Source organism: Pseudochaenichthys georgianus, chromosome 1 (assembly GCF_902827115.2).
Source record: "Pseudochaenichthys georgianus chromosome 1, fPseGeo1.2, whole genome shotgun sequence".
In the NCBI taxonomy this organism is placed as follows: domain Eukaryota; kingdom Metazoa; phylum Chordata; class Actinopteri; order Perciformes; family Channichthyidae; genus Pseudochaenichthys; species Pseudochaenichthys georgianus.
In genome coordinates this window covers 44,435,908-44,451,597 of record NC_047503.1, presented here as the reverse complement: position 1 = coordinate 44,451,597, position 15,690 = coordinate 44,435,908, and the positions used below count along the sequence as shown (strand labels likewise).

Sequence of the window (15,690 nt, the reverse complement as noted above, 5' to 3'; positions counted from 1 at the left end):
ACGGTAAAAGAACATTTTGTTTCCAATATAATTATTTTAGCTTTTTGCAAAGTTGTAATCAAGACTATCGCAAATTGCATAAATGAAGATGTCGTATTTTCAGATCCAAAGATCGGTGATGTTATCTTACAGCTCACTCTATTATTATTATATATTATTTGAACTTGTATTCAAACCCCTTCTGGACTCTCAAAACTGCTTGGACATATATCTAAATGTTAGCTTCGTCTAACTGAAACTAATTCAGGAAAGAAAATGAAAGCTGGGATCTTTGACAGGAAACACGAGAGAAACTCTGAAGGCACTTTTTAACCGTGCGTGAATACGACAATGTGCTGTGCCAGGCAGTTCACCCACCACTCCTACGGCATCACTTATTCAATGATATGGTATGTTTACATCAATATTTAATAAACGAATTCAGAAGAAGCCAAAGGAAAGGAGCCACTTTAGGGAGGCTATTCTATATTTTTCTGACTGTCAACCAAAAAAATATAACGCCCAAACCACACGATGTGTCGCTCTTATTATTTAAAAAGACTGCCATAGATTAAGATTGAAATATATGAAGTTTATATTTCAAAAAGTCAAATTAATTTCCCTTTAAAAAGCTGGCCATGTTAGTGTTTGATCATCATAACAAAGAGGAAGTGATACATTTGTTTTTGGGACTATTTTCAGCATTGGAATAATTCACATGTGATCTAGTGAGTATATTTTAAATTGTGTACTTGTATATATACTCTATTTATATACATGTCTTTTTACTGTTGGTATTTATATGTTACATTTTTCCTATTTCCTACTTTCATACTATTTTATACCTATTGAAACTAGAGATGCTCCGATCGATCGGCCGCCCATCGATATCGGCCGATACTCACTCTCTGCCGATCGATCGGTGCTCTCTAAAAATGCCGATCGCGAGAGCCGATCGCATGACGTAAAATACATGACACTTTTCTCTCTGTGCGCGGCAAAATAAGCTCGCCAAAATGGCTTCACCGGTCTGGCAGACTTTTAAGGTGTCCGAAAAAGACAGTAAAATAGCGGAATGCAACGTGAAGCAGAAATCCTGCAGCTCCGCCCGCTGAGACGGACCGCTGAGCGGAGCAGAACACACTAAGAGTTAGACCTAACACACTTAGCCATTTCATCTGCCTCTGGAACTAAACTAGTTCTACATATATTTATTCTTCACTGTCGGGTCACTCATTACTGGATCAGTGAGCTGCATGAGATACAGACTGGCTGTCAGGAGAGAGAGAGAGAGAGAGAGAGAGAGAGAGAGAGAGAGAGAGAGAGAGAGGAAAAGAGAGCACTTCCGCGTTATTCTCCAAAGTTACTGTAAACTTGAATAATGAACTTCATTTGAATGTAATAATTATGTTGGTTGTTGTTTGTGGAAGCTCCAGTGAATGAGCATTAACTGAGTTTCTTTAAATGGAAGATCCCCATAGGCCCCGCCCACTCGATCGGCGAATACTGATTCCGGCGATCGGCCCCAAAACTGGCGATCGGAGCATCCCTAACTGTAACAAAGCAATTTCCCGATTTTGTATCAATAAAGTAAATCTAATCTAATCAAAAATAAAATGTTGATTATTTGCATTTTCTATCATTAAACTTCATATAGAATCAATATCTTTGTATTCGGGATTGTGGGAAACGGTTTTTCGATCTGTCTGTACTAGGGATGCCAGCGATTATTCGATTATTCGAATATTCGTTACAGTCTCCATCATCGAATATTATTTTTAAAAATGGATTTCTTTTATTTATTTTTTTATTATTTATGTATTTATTTTTTAATAATAAATGGCCATTGGTCACACCACCAGTTTGTTTTACTGTAAACTTGGAGGAAGCCTGCGTGCAGAGCAGACTGCTGCTGCAGCACGCTACACACCGCCCCCGCCCCCCCCCCCCCCTCTCCCTCACACGTGCGACTAAAGATGAATAAAGCTGCAGGTAAAAAGAGTTCCTCGTGGAACTACTTCGAACTTACAAGTCTAAAGGAAGTTAATAATCGAATAATCGATTATTATTCAGTCAGTCAGTTAGTTATTCAGTCAGTCAGTTTCTGGCAACCCTAGTCTGTACACACAAACGGAAAGATTGACAATAAAGTTGACTTTTGATATCTGAGGAAACGTTGAATCAGTAAAACCTAAAACTCGCCTCTGGATGAAAACAGGACTCACCTCTTTTCTGGACCCAGCCTTCCTTGATGACGTTCAGGTCGCTCATGGTGGCTTCTCCTCGTCTCCAGTCCTCCCACTTCTCCCAGTGTGCTGACGCTGAAGGGAGGGTTGTGGGGGTGGGGGGGGGGGACAGCTGAAGCTCAGTCAGCCTTCAGTCTGACCGCCGCTTGACCTCCGACCTCCAATCTACCTGCGCCCTCTCTCACCTGACCGCAGAGCTGTTGACTCGTCTCCCACAATGTCTCTTTATTTTCCCAAAATCACTTTCTCTTTCCTACTCTCGCCCCGCCAACCCAACTTCCTCTTGTTTCTTCTTCTGCTGTTTCTCCCTCCCTCGTAGTATCCCTCAGCTCTTCTTAATAGCTTTTTTTTTCTCCCCTATTTCTCTCCCTCCCTTTTGCTTCTCTTCCTCTGTTTCTCCCTTAAACTTTGTATTTGTCTTCTTCTCCTGTGTTCAGGCGCTCCCGCGGTGAGTCAGCCTGGAAGGAAACGGAGGCAGAGAAAGGAGAGAGGGAAGGAAACAAAACAAACACAGCAGGTTAGTGGATGGTTTCCTTCGCACAGCAGGACGCCACTTATTGTTCCGAGTCTTAAATCACACTTCCTGTCTCCTCACATCCTCGTGTCCTTCCTTCTTTGCCTCCTCACACTTTCTACCTTAACCAACTTCTTTCGGTCCCCCTTAATAATTCCTTCTTTCCATCAGTCGTTACTTAACATTTAACCTCCTCTTATCCCTCCTTTCTTAACTCCCGCCCTTCTTCCCTTCCTCTTCATCATTTCCTTGTCTCCTCCTACCCCCATTACTTTCTTCCCCTTCTCTCTATCAGCCCTTTCTTAACCACTTCTCCCCAACTTTCTATTCTCAGTCCTTCCTGAGATTTTGGAAACCTCCCTTTTACTTGTATTCTCCAACTGCTTCCTTCCCATGCCCCTACTTTCCTTCCCATCATCTTCTCTCTCCTTTCCCATTTCCTTGCCTCCTTACATCACTCCCCACCTCAAATGTTGTCCTGCACTTTATTTGTTTCTCCCTTTCTCCCTTAAACCTTCCATGGGACCCATTTTCCTTTACTTAGCTCTGTCGTTACTTCCCTTTATGACTATCTACTTTCTCCCCCTCGCCTCCTCTCTTTCCTCCCTTCCCTCGTCAATCCTTCAATATACACTTGTACCTCAGTCATTGATCAATCTTTCTCCTGCTCTTGTTTCCTCCTCTCTCAAACTACTTCTCCCTGACTTGTATACCATCTCCTTCCCTCCCTTCCTTATTTCGACCCTCCTTTACTAGATCCTTCTGTTCTTCCAAATCATCCATCTTTTCCTTGGCTGCCTCTCTCCTTCCTCACACTCTCCTCTTCCCCTCCATTCCTCACTGACTCCTTCCCTCCCTAATCCAACTTCTTCTGCAAATATATATTACTGTCAATATTTTCTGATCAAGCAAGTATTCAAAATGTAAGTAAAACTAATTACACAATTTGAAAATATCCCCTTAGTCTCTGGGCAGATGTGATAGGTGTGTGATAGGTGTGTGTGACTACTCTTTGGCATCGAGACCGAACAACCAACTGAGACATTGAGCATATATGTTTCTCTCTATCGAGCACTTTTCCAACCATATTTTAATACACATTTTTGGGGTGATTCCCTTCATCTGACCCCCCTTCCTCCTTGTCTCCTTCCTCCTCATCTATTGCCACACCTTCCCTTGTTCCCTCCTCCCTTGCCCTAACTCCTCTTTCATTGGTTCACTCCCAAACCTTCTCTCTATCTTCACTTCACCCCTCCCAGTGTTCATTTAATTAAGGAAAACTATGACTAATTCTGTCCGCAAACAAAAAATGTTCATGACTAAGACGGGGCGATGACAAGACGGCACCTTGAGAGAAAGAAACAATTATATATTTCAGCTTAATTAGATTGACTCGAATGATCAATGCGACTAAAAGATAGACACGTTAACACTGAAACTAAAATGAATGGTTTTCTTTGACAAAGAAAGTCAAAAATGGCCATTCAACAAAAACATGATAAAGATAAATGTAACAACTAACAAGGACATTTGAAAAACTAGGTAGCAAATTAACCCTAAACCGTCCTCCTAAGTTCTTCATCAGTCTCTTTCATTTGACCTTTTTGTTGTCAGCTCTCTAAAATATAACTGAACTAGAAATCTCTCTACTTTTCCAAAAAGCATGACCCAGTTTATTTCAGATAAGCCACAGACCCGTCTGTGAGCAGCTCTACGTAGGAACTACTTTCCTTCCACTAAACAACACCAGCAGCCGTATCACTGCGCAGAAGCAAGCGTCCCGGAGGAGAGGCTCATGACAGCGTGAGATGTAAACAGCAATGGCGTTCTCCTCGGCTGCGCTGTAACATTATCTAAGCACCTCAGAGCCAAAACAATCTAGGAGACGACTGATAAATAGCATCACAAATTAGAGGCATAACATTGCATATCTTGATGTTCAGTCCCTTTAGACCTCTGCGAGCACTAACAGATGCATATGCTCAAATATTGTCTTCCTGTTCACTCTCACTATTACAACAATGACTCATAAATGATCGTCTTGTATTACATCACAGTACAACTGTAACTGCTGCACATGTCCTACTGTTCACACTGTAGCTATACATGTTTTCATTACTGTCCATGCTTCATATATCCAGCATATCCATGTCAGCCCTTTACTGTCTATTATATGTATTATTTATCACACCACTTGGCACATGTCCCGTACTTTTCGGACTATAAGCCGCGACTTTTCCCCCATTTTGTGTGTACAGCTAACGGCCACTAGGGAACCTCCTAAATCTATGGATTTTACAGGTACAATTAACCACCTTAACTCTATGGGCTCTAGGACCGGTCCGCGCCCGCCACCTTTAAGCGGCGGGCTCCAGCAGGAAAAGCTGGAGGCCGGAAAAGAGTGAGACAGGTAGCGCGCCAAAGTAAAAGTGGAACCGAGAGACGGAACGAGAGCAAGACAGACGGACAGTTTAGCTGCTGCGGCTCATATGCAGGTGCGCTTTACAGTCCGAAAAGTACGGTACATTACTCTGCACTTCTGGTTAGATGCTAAGCTGCATTTTGCCGTCTCAGAACCATGCAATAATAACAACAAATCTGGTCTCATTACAGGAGTGCCCGTAATGTTACCCATCATGTCATAACCTCTAGGTCCTACTGCTGCTAGTATTTTTGTAGTACTGAGTTTTCCCCCTCACGGCTATAGCCATTCCTGCACAATTCAGTGCATTGTGGGTAAAGATCACATTCCCTTTAATGACTGAATCATAATTTGACATTTCAGCACCAGTCAGAGTATGCTGTGCTAGAGATGTTATATAGGGCAAACTGGCCACATGTGTTTAATGTACTGAGCAGACTTCATCAATGTGGAGATACAAGGCTGAGATAACTCATTCAAGCCCTCCGATGACAACAGAATGGAGTTGTATCTTGTAAAAAAAAGCCTATTACATGTCACCCATAATGGGATAACCTTAACTGGTATTATACAAGGAATTTAAAAATACATTATGATGATTTTTCACATTGACTTTTCCACCATAGCATTTCATTATCTCCTCAAAACTAGTATTTCCTGCACACGTTATAATGATCACATTCCATATAATGACTATAAAACATCATTTGTAATTTCAGCAAGTTAATTTCCTGCAACACGCAGAACACACACCATCAATAGGAAGATACAACGCTGAAAACAAATGCAAGCCTTCCAACAACAACAACAACAATGGCTGACAGGAGCATGACTGTGCAGTCATCTTATCACATGATGTTACCCATGGTGAAATAAACTCTAGATCCTACTTCTGGTATTTAAAAAAGACATTAAACAATCTCATAGTGTCACTGACCTTTTCTTCCATAGCATTTCATCATCTTCCCATAACTTGTATTACCGTTATAATTGTACATATTGTGGGTCAGAACCATATTCCATATAATGACTGAGTCGAGACGGTCCATGATCCTTCAACACACAGCACACGCCATCAATGGGAAGTCAGGGGAAGGAAAACAGCTGCGAGCCCTCCGATGACAACAACAACAATGGCTGACAAGAGCATGACTATGTAGTCTTCCTATCACAGGAATGACTATATCATGTTACCCATGAGGAAATAACCTTTAGATATGAATCCTGGCATTTAAAGAAGATATTTAACAATACAATTGTTTTTTCTCAGAGTCTAACTGACCTTTCTTCAGACTAATCATCTTTACATAACTTGTACTACCTATATAATTGTGCGTAACAATCATATTTAGATATGACTCCTTCAATTCAAAAAGGTAAACATCAAAAAAAAAAATACCACAACAAAAATAATGTTATGTCAGAGTCAAATTGACCGAATCCCACCATAGCATTCACGATGTCCACACAACTAGTATTAACCATTACAATTTCATTTCCTTTCCTTCACAGTGCACACACCATCCAAATGAAGATCAAATGAGAGTCCCCAATGACAACAACAAAAATGGCTGACAAAAGCAAAGCCGTCATCTTATTACAAAAATAACTATATCATGTATCCCAATGTGACATAACCTCTAAGTGGTACTTCAATAGATAGATAGATAGATAGATAGATAGATAGATAGATAGACAGACAAACAAACAAACAAACAAACAAACAAACAGATAGATAGATTAATAGATAGACAGACAGACAGACAGACAGACAGACAGATAGATAGATATATGGATAGATGAATAGATAGATCGTTTATTTATCCTAAATTGGGAAATTATGTTGTCACAGCAGCAGTGTTGTCAAGCATTACACGAGTTAAAAATATTTAAAAGATAAAATGAGATTTAAACATAATACAAATAAAAATGAACATCAGCAGCAAGTTAATTCAAAATATAAATTGCATACATCACTAGAGTATCTAGGTAACAATGATATTCTCCCTAATGACTGAATCATAATTAAGGTAAATTGGCCTTGTTCCTTCAATGCACAGCGACACACCATCAATGGGAAGATCCGAGGCTGGGAACAAATGAGAGCCCTCCGATGACAACAAAAACAATGGCTGACAGGAGCAGTCGTTGTATATTTCAGAAGCCGGTTCACAGCTGCGGCCCTCGGTTACACCAAACCAAACCTCCGCCACTAACCCCCTACCCCTGTCTCCAATTTATCCACCAGGATTTGGGTTCCTGCACCGCACCACAAACAAACAAATACTGAAACAACAGCTTTTGTTTCAAGGGCGTGTGGTGTCATTATCTCGTTACATAACAACATCCGCTTGGCGTGCTCCGTTTTATATCAATGGGCGAATAAATGTCTGGTTGGCTGCGACGTTTAAACCCATGAGTCGCTGATTTTAAAAAGGGGATAAAATAGTCCCGGTGTGAAACGGAAGGGTTGTGTGAGACAGGGTGGCCTGTGATGGCTCGGCTGGAAAAGGATGAAAACTAGCCAGGGATGCTAGCGGGGAGGAGGAGGAGGTGGTGGAGGAGGGGTGGTGCTAATGCTAATGTTAGCCGGCTGGAACATGGATGTATAAAGAGAAGTGGATACAGCGATGGAGGCGGGACCCCGTTCATTCCTATGAGAGTAGCTCAGTGGCGAATGAAGCACGAAATAGGCTGAGCAAAATTACCCGTATGTGGGGCCCATAGCGCATGCGCAGTTTAGCTTAAATTCAAATGTCATTTTTTGTTATTTCGATTCATACTATTACTACATTTGTATTGTTATTTTATCTTATTTTGTATCGTTTTATGTTTATTCTTATCATCCCATATGTACTATCTGTATTTCTGTTGCTGCTATGACACCCTATTGGGCTCAATAAAGGTCCATCTTATCTATATTATATTATAGCCTATATATATTTCTGCAATAGTAGTAACGTTTATCTTTCTGTTGCTGCAGTATTTCCGTCTTGAATAGAACACTTTAATTTATCCAGAATATAAAAGGGAAACATAACTCTGGATTCAGCTTTTAGAGCATTTTACAACTTTGCATACCCATAATGATTAATTAAAGGTTATACATGTATTTGTACTGGGTAGTTGATTTTGTTAAAAAATATATACGCCGAGTCCTACATTTTATGGTATTTTATTTGAAGGTTTTATGGTATATTTACTTTGTTGTATTTTTTTCTCGTTTTACTTTTATTCAAATACATTTTCTTGTATTTTTTACTATATTGTTGGAAGTTTTTGGTCGGGATTTTCTTTGCTATATCTAAACTGTAGCTACTGTGCATATGAAAATAAAGCCTTTGAATCTTTTAATGTAAGTCAATGGGGAAAAGTCATTTTGGGCCCAATAATGCCACTGACTGACACGGAAGTTCTAGTACCACAATTTGACCACTACCTAAAATGAGCTTCACCGTCCGGCTCACTTCCTGGGGGTTTGGTGGGCTGGAAGGCTCGTTAGCTTGTTAGCATGTCTGGCTAACTGACAGCCGTTGGTATAAACCGTTGGTGGATCTGTGTATTATGTTCATGTGTTTCAGATGGAAAAACCCTTGAGACGCTGTGTTTTTAAGGAGATGGGAGACCGGGGAGGAGGGGGATGAAAGGGGGATAAACGGGGAGGTTGGGGTGTCGTTCATCACGGAGATGGGCCGAGGCCAGACGGTACCGTTATACCCTCCCCTCCCCTCCTGCAGCAGCAGCATCCCGGCGCCGCATCCCTCCTCACACTGGCGGATGACGAAGCTAACATCAGCTAGCCTAGCATGCTAACCTCCGCTCCGGGCTCGACACAAACCCATTCACCCCGGTGCAACCCCCCCAAACCCCAACACCCCCCCCCCCGCCACCACGTTATATCACTTTATAAGAATAATAATCTCACCTGGTAGTCGAAGAATGAGATGCCCCCCCTCCTCCGCCTCTTCCTCCCCCCCTCCTCCTCCTCTATGGGCACTGGAGCATCCAACAGCGGGGAGAACAGGAGGAGGACAGCGATGCATCCATAGCCGCTGACACCGTGGAAAGACGATGAAATAGGAGGTTTATTTGTGTTAGTGTGTGTGTGTCCCACAGCAGACAGACGAGAGAGAGTGCGGTGGCAGGCAGACAGACACACGGACAGACAGACAGCAGACCCGCTCCTGCTCCTCCGCAGCTCCGCCAGGAAACCTCGCTGCTCTCCGGCACGTCACGTTCAGCCAGATCTGACTGGGAGGACTCCTGCTGCCTTCAGGGGCGCGTCGGAAATGTGGATGTCGAGGTGGCAAATGACTCAACCCAACTGGAAAAATGTGTTTTGGGTTTATAAGATTCAAAGGTGTAATCAAGGGCGGAGGGTTAGAGCCACGTGAGGAAAAAATGTTGGGATGTTACACAAAGTTGTTTTTTTTAGCTCTGATCAAACCTCAGAATTAAAAATATATATATCAGAATTCCGAGATTTTCAAGAACAAAAAATCATTTGAAAAATAATTATATTTACTTCAGAAAACCGAAAGAATAATACAGACTCTTTTTCAGAGATGTGATGTTTTTCTCAGAATTTTTCCTCAATTTTGACTTTTTCACAGAAATCAAATGTTGTTTTACCATTGGTCACATCCCAAATCTCTCTCTAGCCTTATTCCTCTTCCGTATCAGAGGTAGAAAAAATAAGCAAATGTCTTACTTGATTAAAAGTAATAATACCACAGTGTAGAAAAACACACATTTACAAGTAAAACTCCTGCATTCAAAACATGACTCAAGTAAGAGTACAAGAGTATTTACATCAAAATAAGTAAAAAGAATTGAAAGTACTCATTCTGCAGATTCGGCAATTTTCATTGCTGGATTATAAATTATATGTGAAAATAATTTAGATTTTGCAGCTGGTATAGGTGGAGATAACTTGATTGATTGTTTTATACTGCAAGGCATCTTAATCCATTATAAAAAGCTTTAACCATTCATTTCATTTTCGTATTAATTATATGAACTCGCAAAGTAACCACTAACTAATCTTGTGAAATAAATGTAGTGGATTAAAATGTTCAGTATTTTCTTCCAAGATGTAATGCGTTAGAAGTTTGAAGTAGCATACAATTGAAACACTCAAGTAGTTCAAGAACAAATACCTAACTCTTGAAGAATTAAATCCAGATTGAGTCGTGTTTTCAAAATCATACTAAATACATAAATCAAGAGGTTGAAGTCTGTGTATGAAAAATGTCCCTAAAAGTCAGTGATTTTACGATTTAGGATTAATATTGCTGCTGCATTAATGTTTATGTTGCATTAGGACGTTTTACATCATCAATTTTTATGTGATATTTTATTCCTTTCTATATTTTTCTCCATCATTCACATATACATGTTGTCTTATGTCATGCAACAATCAAACAAAAACGCAATGATTTAAGGTACTTTTCTGTAATAGGACTCTGATTTTACTGCTACACATTTCATGCTCTTAGTTTAATCTACAGCAAGGCATCAAATTAATAAGAAAATTAGATAATATATTTGTGTCGCTGACCTGTGAGAACCACGTATCTCTAAAATAAATATACACTGTGTGTGCGCGTGCATGCATTCATGGACATGCATATAGTGATAGCAAAAAAGAAAATACAGTTATTTAATTTTAAATACTATTGTATTAATTCATACATAAAGCTACAAAATGTCAGAAAATTGTAAAATAATGTCTCAATATCCACCGTCAAAGAGGATTTTTTGAAACAACAATTTCAATTAGACCAACACTTAAAACCTCAAATATAATTAAAGTAAAATTACATAAAAGAGAGGAGAGAAAAACCGACAAAGCTGCACATTTATGACCCAAACGATCAATCAGTGATCAGAATGATTATAAATTAGATTACATATTGATTAAATAATAAATTAATGGACCAGTTATGTGTTTATTCTCTCCATGTCACTCACCATGTCTGAGTCTGTACACATGGTCTGTACAGTATGTTCCTTCACACTGGGAAGCAGGAGTTTACAGGGTGTACCTGAACGCAGCATCTCTCTCCTCATGGCATCCAGGGCTTTTGTTGGTCCCCGGCTTTTGTTGTCTCTCTCCCTCCCTCTCTCTCTCTGCTGGATATATGTTCACATTCAGTTCATTTTGAATTCACCTCCCTCTGATCCACATTAGACATCATGCATTATCATCCATCCTCAGAGTAACACTCACACACACTCATATGATTGTGCATGTTGACAGTCATTTCCCCCCAGACTTTGACACTGTTATTGATTTATTTAGGCCTACCTAAATGTATAGCACCCCTCCCTCCCTCCTCCTCCTTCCTCCCCCCCCAGCGCTCCTGTGAATGGATGCTTTGTTTGAGGATCCTGGTCCCAGTCTGACTGCTGCTGCTGCTGCTTTGCATTAATCAAGTACAGTCTGAGAAAGAAATAACAATTCAAATCCCACCAACCAGGTCTGGGTCAGATGTGTGGAAACCATTCAGGGCGTGTCAACACATGACAAATAATGTCCCCACCCAAAGTATCACACAAGAAAAGACTACATTAATTAATTCAGCAATATCAGACAGGAATACAATACATTTCATGTGAAAACAAATCGGACTTAATGCAAATAAATCACTCTCATTCCCCCAATTCACAATATCTTTTTACAAAATGGGAATATTCCATATAAACCTTCACAAATATACTATAAACATGGCTTATCTTTGACCTGCTAATCTATTATTGCTTAGTATTTGTAATGTTTCTCTTGTATAATAATGACATTGTTAAAGCTTTACAAATTGGTGAAGACATATTCATTTTGTTCCTGTTTTATATATTTTAATCGAGTTAATTCTCTTTGTTGTGTGTATTCTTCAAGACTCTTAAAGCCTTATGATAGCCATTTGGCAGTTCTTTTTTTACATTTTAATGAGTATAATGCTGACGTTATTGAGGTGGCATTGAACTCAATTATCTTCTCCTTTATTAGTTATAAATCCTCATTTCCTGTGGGTTCATACCTGACACTGATGTCCTATATCTATATGTTTAAGAAATAACTGATAGAAACTCTGAAAACGGTCAACTGTAAAACCAGTATCTAAAGCCTCTCTAGCATCCTCTAGAGGAAATCTTAACACACACACACACACACACACAAATTATACGTTTTTGAGGTGGCATTGAACTCAATTATCTTCTCCTTTATTAGTTATAAATCCTCATTTCCTGTGGGTTCATACCTGACATAGTTTTATAATATATCAAAGTTGTCAAAGTGAATTGACGGCTTCGGGCCTGGTAACTCAGCACTTTAGTGAACAGTGTTGCACTTTATTAGCGTGATTGCACAGTACCGTTTGGCATGACATATTTGCACATTTTATATAGGCTAATTTATACTAATTATTGAGATAGTATTTATTAAAGGATTAAACCGTATTAATTGAAATGTCGTCTGGCAGGTGTTGGTCGGGTCCTCGGCTCCGCCTGACAAAATAGGGGAGGTAGCGAGAGCGCCGAAAGTGCTTATGCCGGTGTAGAATGACAGCGGTTAAGAATAATCCGGGTGCAAATAATATGTGGGGGTGTAGACATCATAGCGTTAAATGGCAGTAATTGTTCATGTGCTGACTGCGTTTAGTTGGGGTTGTATGTGTGTACTTCTGTTCAGTTATATGTTTGTGTTTGAAAAGTGTTTCCCTTCCCGTTATGTCTGTTGCTGGATTGTGTGCAGTTTGTGCCCTGTGTTGTCTCCTCCCCCCTCACCTGTGTCTAATTGCTGAGTAGTGTGTGTGGGTATTTAGGCTCTGTTTCCCTGTCTGTTAGGAGGCAGGGAGTCTGGGCGAGATCCTGGTGGCTGCAGGCTGGGCTCACGTGAGCGGCAGCAGCGGCGGCGACGGCAGTAGCGGCGGCGGCGGCAGGATTGAGGCTGTGTGTGTAATGTGTTCATGTTTTAATAAATGCCCACACCGGGTTGTATTTGTGGACGTTCTGCCTCTTTGCTTGGTCGGGCCGCTCAGTTGTCAGCTTCACATACTCATACAGCTTTTGTTGTAGTGATGCTAACGATAACGTAAAACTCATAGGCTATTTTTGTCTTCATATATAATGTATTTACAGTAACCCTATGTGTTTCGGTACATGAATTGGGTGTGTTAATCTTTCGGTATCTGACTATTTGATTAAAAAACTGCCTGTGTGCACTAATACATGTGAGGTAACAAATGATGGGATAAAAGCAGAGTGAAGTGTGCGAGGACGTTTTACATTAAAAAGGTCGGCTATATCATCTGATTGCAATCATGGTAACTCACAAAGGCAAACGGATATCTTTATTCATGCTACACAAAAATAAACACACACACTTTTAAGTAAAGCTTTTGAGTGTTTCTCATTTCAGTGATTTACTGTGAGAATAACACGTTTCTAGTCGAACAGACAAAATAAATGCTTCTTGTTACCTTAAATTGTTACAGTTAGGCTAGCTGAATTATGTATTTCTCACATCAAATCGTGTCAATTACAGTAGATCAGCCCGCCCACACACACACACACACACACACACACACACACACACACACACACACACACACACACACACACACACACACACACACACACACACACACACACACACACACACACACACACACACACACACACACACACAGGACATGGTGAAGAAAACAGTAAAGTTTCCACTCAGTCCTACGGAAACCTTAGTAGTGTGTGTGTGTGTGTGTGTGTGTGTGTGTGTGTGTGTGTGTGTGTGTGTGTGTGTGTGTGTGTGTGTGTGTGTGTGTGTGTGTGTGTGTGTGTGTGTGTGGTGTCAGTTTCTTCTGTTGTCAGTGTTCAGTGTTGGGTGTCTCTGTCCTGGACGTCTTGCAGAGATACTATCTGAAGAGGAGAGATACAAGAAGATACACTAATATAAAAACAGAGGACACTTGTTTAGATGAATCTGAATCTGAGCCATAAAGTCTCTCAGGTTACCTTCTCTTAAAAACAGACTCTGAATCAGCGAACTGACGGTGACTCAGCATTTAGGCGACGTCTCTCTCATCTACAGGTAGGACTGGTGGACGTCCTTCTAATAACAGCTTTTTGTTCTACATTGTCTCTGTTGTAATAGTAAAGCGACTTTCAGTACCTACAAAAGCGATATATATTATTCAATTGCATTATTATTGTTATTTTTTATATATTTTAGAGCAAAAATTGCAAATGACTTTATAAAAAAGGAAGAACTTACTATTCCTTCATGTCTTTTAATAGAAACAGGTGTGTAGATGGTTGTGGCCTTGGGTAATTAAGTAGAAACTTAAAGGGGACCTATCATGCAAAATGCACTTTTTGATGTCTTGTATACATCAACATGTGTCCCTGTGTGTCGGGGAACTCACGCAGCGTCAGAAAATAAAACCCTCTCTCTTTTCCTCCGTACCCAAATCTCTAAAAACGGGGAACAACGGAGCTGATACAGATTTGCGTCCGATACGACGTAATATCTGAAATGTGGACCCACGGCCCAATCAGAAAGTTGCTATCAGAAACAATGCCCGACTGTTTTGGACGTAATATAGTCGGTGTTTACATTAGCATCGCTAACACTCAGAGCTAACCTGTGCTGGAGAGCATGTGTGTGAAGAAGCAGGAAGTAAAAAGGAACTCACCTTGTGGTGTAACCGGCAAGAGAGAAAGCCTTTGAGCTCCAGACTGTTTCAGATCCTTGATAATCCATGATATGGCGTTTCATCACGGCAGCATTTAGTTTAGACGGTAGCTGCCGGGTCCCGCATGAGCTCAGACCCCTCCTTTTTATTTAAAAAAAGCTTTATACCCCAAACCAGCACTTTTGAAACAGGAAGTGACATGGAGGGATATGAGGCATGGCTAGAATGGGTGATCTGTTTGGTATTTTGAGCAAAATACTTCATAGACATGTTTTTTATATATTTGTATATATCTGAGACCTATGCTATTGCCTAAAAATAGCATGATAGATGACATGTAAGTAGAAGTATTGTTTATGGACTCAGGTTTAATTCTTAACAATTTAGTGCAAAGTATAAGAGTTCCTAATATTGTGTGTGTATTGCCCTCTACTGGTTGAAACCATCTATTGCATTTGAATGTTGCTATTGACTGATCTGGAGTCAGCTTTCCAATCAGTAAAAGTACATTTCCTCTCGTACTTTTACTCACATATAGTCACATTGACAATGCAGGACTTACCTGTTACAGAGTACTTTTTACAGTGTGGTATAAGTACTTTAACTTTAGAAAAGACCCTGAGGTACCTATAGTTTTATGTATTGATCAGACACACATATCACAGGTTTGGTACAAAACAATCTTTAGACCCGATGAGCAAAGGTCAACAAAGAAATCCTTTTAAAAGTAATCTTTTTAGTGCCCAGTTTGAATCATGTAATCTTATCCCATTGATCATGAATCCACTTCTTCATAGAAAACAACCAAGGAAACAACCAGGAAAATAATATATG

The 15,690-nt window shown here is 40.2% G+C and overlaps 2 protein-coding genes across 3 annotated transcripts in view; one reads left to right on the top strand and one right to left on the bottom strand.

Moving 5' to 3' along the window:
- The window catches only part of akt3b (v-akt murine thymoma viral oncogene homolog 3b), a 29,350-nt gene extending 19,886 nt beyond the window's left edge, over positions 1–9,464 (bottom strand). Inside the window, exons 1-2 of one of the 2 annotated variants that reach the window (XM_034088779.2) lie at positions 9,087–9,464; positions 2,205–2,683 (exon numbers count right to left, since the gene is read on the bottom strand). In XM_034088779.2, the coding sequence (XP_033944670.1) occupies positions 2,205–2,250 (46 nt within the window). In that variant the 5' untranslated portion in view covers positions 2,251–2,683; positions 9,087–9,464. Of the gene's footprint in view, positions 1–2,204; positions 2,684–7,229; positions 7,415–9,086 lie in introns of those variants that run through there. The other variant, XM_034088788.1, reaches the window with a different exon arrangement.
- Positions 1–15,690, top strand: part of LOC117450830 (protein SPMIP3-like) — a 349,252-nt gene that overhangs the window by 314,048 nt on the left and 19,514 nt on the right. The gene's annotated exons all lie outside the window — the stretch shown is intronic.